General features: G+C 51.5%; 1 protein-coding gene across 2 annotated transcripts; it reads left to right on the top strand.

Annotated features, from left to right (window-relative positions):
- Positions 1-3280: 3280 nt before the first annotated feature.
- Positions 3281-6594, top strand: CD3D (CD3 delta subunit of T-cell receptor complex). 2 transcript variants are annotated; one of them, XM_075548782.1, is made up of 5 exons: positions 3281-3335; positions 4979-5194; positions 5643-5774; positions 6269-6312; positions 6529-6594. In XM_075548782.1, the coding sequence occupies exons 1-5, from the start codon at positions 3281-3283 to the stop codon at positions 6592-6594; spliced, it is 513 nt and encodes a 170-aa protein (XP_075404897.1). The 2 variants fall into 2 exon arrangements, with proteins under 2 accessions (XP_075404897.1, XP_075404898.1); XM_075548783.1 differs by lacking the exon at positions 5643-5774.
- Positions 6595-7563: the final 969 nt, after the last annotated feature.

Below are 7563 nucleotides of genomic sequence, written 5' to 3'. Positions count from 1 at the left end.
ACATTGTTGAGCATGAGGGGGGTCAGAGCAGAGTCCCCAAACCCATCTATAGAGAGTGGGACATCCCCTCACAGAAGGATCACAAGGAAGGGATGAGTCAACCAGGGCACAGTACAGCACCGATAAAGCAAACATTATTCCTCTGGTTCTTTGAGGCTTCCTCACTCCCAGCTATCATGACCCCAGCTCTGTCTTACAAATTCAGCTAGACTGGAGCATGTACACTGGTACAGATAAATGGTCAGGACACACAGATCCACGACCGATAAACTCCTCAGGAACAGAAATGGGAGTAGCAATACCAGGAGGCTAGGCGGAAGGTGGGGTGAGGGGAGGAGGAAGGGGGAACCAATCCCAGTGATTGATGTATAACACCCCCTCACACCTGGACGAATAACAGACATGTGGGTGAAGGGAAACAGGGTAGGGTATAAGATATGAAAATAATAATTTATAATTTTCCAAGGGGTCACAAGGGTGGAAGGAAGGGGGAGGGAGGGAAAAAAGAGGAGCTGACACCAAGGGCTCAAATAGAAAGTAAATGTTCAGAAAATGATGATGGCAACATATAAATATGCTTGATGCAATTGAGGTATGGATTGTTATAAGAGCTGTAAGAGCCCACAATGAAAGGATCTTAAAAACACACACACAACATAGAAGAGTCCACGCTTGCTGCTCTCACCGTCCACCCCTTCCTATTTAGTTTCCACTCACGCTGTCCTATGGAGGTGAAGTCCTCCATGACCTTCCGTTTGTACGTCCCAAAGGCTTCAACTTTCAAATAGACTATTATGTGAATGGACCTTTCTGCACCATGGTATAATCCTGGCACTCTCTCTTACACTCTTCATTAATCTCCCCTGGAAGCTCTCTCCTTCGGTTTCTCCTTAATGTACGCATCTCATTCTTCTAGCTCATTAGCTTTTTGTTACTTTACTTCCTTCCTGAGATCTTTAAAAAATTTTTTTAAATCCAACTGACCCTTATAGATTGAAGTCCTCACAGTTGTGTCCTATCCTCCACGACTTTTCCCATCACGTACCATATATGTACTACTTGCGAGAGTTGAACAACTCTCATGGTCTGGGCTGCCCCTAATGTGCGCAGAAAGATGGGGCTGTCTGCTTCCTGGAAAGATTCAGCGTCTCCACAGCCCTCTATAGAAATGCTGAGTCGGAACTAACTCAAAGCAGTGGCTGTTTTCTGTCATGTGTGGAGAATTAGTCCAGATTGCCGGCTTCAGCCCAGCTCACCCGCTTCCTCTGGCCCATAGCTAACTGAACGTACTGACCCTCCGTCTCGTAACACTGACCGTCTCTCTCCCATCCGGCCGTGAGCTCCTTGGGGGAGAACCCTTTCAATTGTCGTGAGGGCTCCTTCTTCACCAGCGTTCCTGACACACAGGCTCCTGGCCTGGCCCCGCTGGGTTGCGTCCCAGGCCAAGATGCTGGCAGCAGAGGCCCCCTGCCACTTCAGGTTGCTGTTCTGATCTCTCAAGGACCCCAGTGCTGTCACTGCCTCTTTCTAGCAGGGAACTGCAAGTGCCTTCATCCCTTTGAACTGGGCATCAGGGCTGGCCATAGCCCTGTTCCTCCCACGCAGTCTTCCCTTGAGACCTTCTCTGGGTTCTAAGCCCCCAGGGGGTTCTTACCTTGAAGAAGAAAGATGACCAGCGTGAGGCTGGCCAGACGCTTCCCCTGGTCCATGTCAGTCCTGTAGCAAGCAGTGCTCTGGCGGGCACAGCAGCTAGCTGGCTCCACCCAGCACCCCGCACCCTGTGGGGACCCTGCTCCAAGACACCAGAGCCTCCTCCTTCCGCCCTGAGCCGGGGAGGCAGGGCCTGGGCCAGGCTGCAGGTGCAAATGTCTCTTGCTTTTTCGTGAAGGCTGCTCTGGGTGCTCCTGGAGTGGAGGTTGGGGGGCGGTGGGAGGGGCGGGGAGAAAATACTACCCTGGCAAAGATTCTGCTTTGGCAGAGCCACCTTGGGTGCCAGGTGGGAGATGATCCTGGGCGCCTTACTTCATGGGCACTGCCTTTAGATGAGACTCTGCTTGGAAAGCCACCCCAGCTCTGGTCTGCATTCGGTCCTTTCCCGCTATTCTTGCAGGATGAGCTTCCCAAAGTGGAGCTCCCTGGGGAGAGCAAGGGGACAGAGTTTTGAGAAGGCCACTAGCATGGCCCCAGGGGCTCCTGCATCCCCGAGTCAGTCAGTCCTTCAGTCAAAAGTACTCGTGGGGGGTGGTGTTTTGTGCCAGGCAGAAGCTAGGCGATAGGATACAGCCAGAGCAAGACAGGCACTGTCGCTGCCCTCAGGTGAACTAGAGTTAGGCTTGTCTTCTGGGCAGGTTCCATCCTGAATGGGAGGCTGTTAGAGTGAACTCCCGCTCACGGAGCCCCTAGGATGTGTTGGGCATGATGTACACATTTCGTTTGACTCCTCTGAGAAGGTTGAGGGATGTAGCCTCTGAGAAGCTCTGTGGCAGGACCGACCTCACCAAAAAAGAAAGAGATAGGGAAATAGAAACCCCACCAATCCGGGTGCTGTCAACGACCCCTGGTGTGTCAGAGAGAATCGTGCTTCATGGGGTTTCCCAGGGCTGAGGTTTGGGAAGCAGGTCACCAAGCCTTTCTTCCGAGGCACCTCTGGGTGGATTGGAAATGCCAGCCTTTGGGTTGGCAGCCGAGCAACACCTCCAGTCTCTGCGGGTAAGTAGTGAGACAGGACACAGATCTCTGGCTGGAGGACTCTGCCACCCGATCTCCCCGTGGGATGAAGAAGATGCTTTGTCTGGGGTCCCAGACTGTTCACTGAGGGGCCTGGAGGAAAGGTCCGTCTGGGAGGAGCCTCGCGGTATGGCTGCTGCAATGGGGCCTACAGCTTCTCTCAAGCGGCTCTTGAGAGATGGAACAGCTTAGTAACCGGAACTTGGCTTTTCGTCAGTTCTTGTTTGTCATCAGCAACTTAGGTAAGGAGATCGGAAACTGCTTTCCATTTTCTAGAAACCAGGCAAACTCTGTCCTACTCTCTGCTCCGCTTTCCATCCCACCTTCAAACTCGCTCCTCAGAGCAAGAGCCATGTACACTTGTTTCCTTCCTACCCCCCACCCATCTGCCCAACCTCTACCCCCTAGCCTGGCAAAAGGCAGAGAAATGTGTTTGCCTCCTAGTTCCTCCCCCACCCTTGACTTTTTCCGGTGCTGTGAGGCACTGGGGGAGGGTGGCTCTCACCCTTGCTGGGGACTCTGAGCTGGTCTACTAGGTGGATTGGGCTCAGACATGGAGCACAGCAGGTTTCTGATTGGCCTGATACTGGCTGCCCTTCTCCCTCAAGGTAAGGTTGCTGGAGGTGGGTGGGCATCTTGAGAAGAAACTTGAGGAGGACATTACCGCTGAGAGCGTCTCCTGTGAGGTCCACTTGCACACCCATCACGAAGCTAGCATTCTTCAGGCCTTGGGGTGAAGAGGAGAGCAAGGTTGGGGCCTAACATACACAGCAGCTGGGCCACACACATCTGATCAGCTCTAGCCGGGGCTGCTTCTTGGCCTTGAATGGCCTTAGAAGCCTTAGGTCAAGACTTGTAGGAAATGGCGGCGTCTGTGTGTGCCTGAGCTTAAGGCTGGTCATGGGAGCAGAGTTCCATGCAGGATACCTTCTAGGACATGTAGTCTCTGGGATCATTTGGCCACTATTACACCACCACCCAGAGCAGCGCCTTCAGAGAAAAACGAACGGGTGGTTGAGGAGGAGGAAGGGTATTTCTGGGAGGTTACTACATGTAGAGGCTGTTTGCCTGGGGGCAATTTTGGTTTTAAAAATGAAAGTTCCACATCTGAAGAACCCCCTCATCCCAGGCACAGGTGATCGATCGGTCACCCTAATAGTCAGATGCACCAGGACCCTGGCATCTGCCCCTGGAGCCATGAGACATCTGGTGTACACGTATCTCCTTGATTTTGAGTCTCAAGAAGCTGCTATTGGAAAGTTTCTCTAAGAGGCTACTCTTATATCTTAGTTGGTAACAGAAGATGAAGCTCGGGGAGAAGGTAAATTCTACTTTTCCCATGCATTGATGACACGGTTCCAGGGGGCTCGGGGGATGGTTGGCCGCAGACTGTCAGAGCAAGTCAATGGATCCAGACAGATGCTGTGCTTACTTCCAACACCTCCGCTTCACTAACTTGACTTGCGGGGTGACATCCAGAGACTGGAACGCCAAGAATGGATTTGATATAAATTTTCCCATTATTCCAGCTGAGGTGGAATACTTAAAAATAGTTATGTGGAATTTTCCCTGAGTTCCCTCTTGTCTATTGGATTTGTAATCCATGTCAGATTCTCCCCCACTTCCAACCATCGCAGGCCCTGGCAAAGGTTTTAGTGGTGAGCCCATGCCCTTGGTAATTGTTGTTGGGGCTGGGGAAGGGGTGAGGAGAGCCAGTGAGAAGGTGAAATTGGAGTATTGCAGGTGGTTGGAAAATAGGACCAGAAGTTTTCGGAGAGGAAAAAAACGGGAACATCACCAACTGAGGAATGCTCTCTTGCCTTTCCCTATCTCTTGGGTGCTTCAGCCGTCTACAATTCCCCCAGTTGGTGGTCTAGGAGGGCTGTCCAATCAATATCTACCCTTTGCATGTCTGTCTGTATTTTAAAAATTGTTTTATTAGGACTCATACAACTCTTATCACAATCCATGCATCCATCTATTGTGTAAAGCACATTTGTACATTCATTGCCTTCATCATTCTCAAAACATTTGCTCTCCACCCAAGCCCCTGGCCTGACTGTATTTTTGTGGGCTTGCTTCTCCAGTTCCTGGGGAGCATTCCAGGAAGGCTCCTTCTCCTGGGACATTTCCTTTCCTAGAAACTCTATGCTGATGTGTGTAAAGTACGAGCCTCAGCAGAACAAGGGGCTGGTACAGGACAAAGAACTGGCACCTGTGGTCCTACTCCCCGCCTCCTCCCTTTCCTTAGCATGTCCCGTCAAGATACCGGTGGAGGAACATGAGGACAGAGTGATTTTGAACTGCAACTACATCAACTGGATAGAGGGAACAAAAGGAAAATTCTTCTCGGACCATAAAAGTTTGGACTTGGGACAGCGCATCCTGGACCCACAGGGACGGTATCAGTGTGGTGGCGCCGGTGATGAAGCCAACCAAAATATCACTGTGCAAGTATACTACCGAAGTATGTGCTTCCACAGCCTTTGAGGTGGACTGGATAGGACCGTGGGCTATGAGAACTTTCTGGCTGGCGGGGGTTCTTGTGGACCAATCTCTTCTCTGAACAAGCTGGGACCACTCTCTTGCAATGCGATCAGCCCAGATTTTGGTGGACCCAGAATGGGAGGGGAAGCTTAGATAAGGGAGAAAGATCTGTAGGGGGTCTGGTACTTGGCTGAGAGAATGGTTTGGCCCATCTCTTTGTTTGCAGTCCCACCACGTCGAGACCACTTCTTGGCTTTCCTCAAGGATTCCTTGGGATGGAATGTAGATCTAGCCAGGGCACCAGCAGCCCTCTCTTCCAGGATCTGTCTGAAGTATAGGTCTTGGCATGGGAGCTCCTGGAGCTTCTCTCCGGTGAAGTTGTCTCCTGGATCCTGAAGGCCCTCTCTACTCTTCTCTTTTCCTGCCAGTGTGTCAGAACTGCGTGGAGCTGGACTCAGCGTCCCTGGCTGGCATTCTCATCACCGACATCATTGCGACTCTACTCCTTGCTTTGGGGGTCTACTGCTTTGCTGGACACGAGACTGGAAGGCCTTCCCAGGGTAAGTGGAAGGATGTGTGTGTGTGTGTGTGTGTGTGTGTGTGTGTGATATGGCAATGGTCTCAAGCATCTACTAGGGAAGGAAGCTGGCGGTGAGGGTCAGTCTCGCCAGAGAGTTACTTACTTCCGTATCCTCTAAGGATTCTGACACTGGTCGTTGAGAGAACTTGTGCTTGCAAACTCCAGAGGTTCTTCAGTGCTGTGGCCAACTGCACTACCCACTAGCAGGATCTCTGGGGTCTCACTCACCTGTTCTAGACCAGTGGTTCTCAACCTTCCTAATGCCACGACCCTTTAATACAGTTCCTCCCGTTGTGGTGACCCCCCCCCCCCCATAAAATTACTTTCGTTGCTACTTCATCACTGTAATTTTGCTACTGTTATAAATTGGGCACCCCCTGTGAAAGGGTCGTTCAACCCCAAAGGGGTTGCGGCCCACAGGTTGAGAACCGCTGCCCTAGACCCTTGATGACTCCCTTTCTCTGGCTCTTCTAGCTGCTGACACACAAGTTCTGTTGAGGAACGACCAAGTCTATCAGGTAAGCCCCAAAGAAGAGACAAAACTGGGAAGAAGATGATGGAGGGAGGATGGAGAGATAGATACTAGGTGTTAGTCTATTTGTGGAGGTTCGTGGTGGGGAATTCATCATGGGAGTCGGGAAAGAGCAGTGACGAGCTCTCCCCTCGGGCGCCTGCTGGCATCATTCCTGCGAGAGTTCTGAGCCTGCCTCACTGTCTCCTTTCCCATCGTCTAGCCCCTCAGAAATCGGGATGATGCTCAGTACAGTCATCTTGGAGGAAACTGGCCCCGGAACAAGTGAACCCGTCTCTGGGGCTTGTAAGAGCATCACTTACCAACGGTACCTCCTCTCCTTGCTCAGTCAATAAAAATGTCTGCTTTCACTCGAAAAGGTTCCTGGGATTTTCAAAGCTCTTGGGCAAGAAATGGGAGTTGGCTTACCTTGGGTTCTGCCTGTCCTATCCACCCACCTGTGTCTATCCATCTTTCCTTTCTCCCCCTTTGCTGCCTTGCATGAACAAAATGTAGTGGGCAGACGCGGACTCTTCTGACCCAGTGGGTTCCCTGGACGGAGGACCCAGGTTGTGCCGCCTCACATGCCTCCCACTGTTTTGGAACTCAGTCCTTCCAGGGTGTCAGCAGTCTCACCACCGCTGAGGGCCAGGAATGGGGGTTTCCATGACATCATGAGCGGGGGTGGCAGAGACATTAAGTGGACTTGGGATTCACCTCTTGTCAAGACTTGAAGGTGCGTGGGACAAAGTCTCGCTGCTGCTGAGGGGCTGGCCTTGAATTTGTGATCCCTGTTGAGAGCCGATCACGAGCTAGGAGGAGTCTCTGTGAAGCCCCTTCTGCGCCCCTGGCAGAACTGGCTACCGTCGAACGAGGCCAACTCATCTGACACAGGGCTTTCAGTGGCTAATTTTAGAAACAGAAAGTAGACCACCAAGTCTTTTTTTTTTTTTAAGTCTTTTTTCTTCTGCGAGGCCTCTAAGTAGACCCAAACCTCTAACCTTCAGTTAGCAGTCAAGGACATGAACCGTTTATTCCACTCAGGGACTCCTTTCCCTGGATTGAAGGTACTACCCTACCCTGTCTTTCCCCGGGATCTGCTCCTACCCTGACTGCCTGCTTCACAATAAACTTGGACAGAAATGCGTCATCCATTAAAATGCATTATCCCCTCCATTCGGTGAGAAAGTGGGAGCTTGAGGTAGGGTGGGGACTTCCAAACCAAACTCAATGTCATGAGTTAATTCCGACTCATATC

This window comes from Tenrec ecaudatus, chromosome 4, assembly GCF_050624435.1.
Source record: "Tenrec ecaudatus isolate mTenEca1 chromosome 4, mTenEca1.hap1, whole genome shotgun sequence".
NCBI lineage: Eukaryota > Metazoa > Chordata > Mammalia > Afrosoricida > Tenrecidae > Tenrec > Tenrec ecaudatus.
Note: the sequence above shows the minus strand (reverse complement) of the source record. Positions and strands in the feature narration are given on the sequence as shown.

Bases quoted from the DNA above. Each gene is read 5' to 3' on its own strand.
- CD3D (XM_075548782.1), top strand. From the start codon at position 3,281: ATGGAGCACAGCAGGTTTCTGATTGGCCTGATACTGGCTGCCCTTCTC. The intron at 3,336-4,978 runs GTAAGGTTGCTG...CCCTTTCCTTAG, and splicing joins GGCTGCCCTTCTCCCTCAAG to CATGTCCCGTCAAGATACCG. The intron at 5,775-6,268 runs GTAAGTGGAAGG...TGGCTCTTCTAG, and splicing joins GACTGGAAGGCCTTCCCAGG to CTGCTGACACACAAGTTCTG.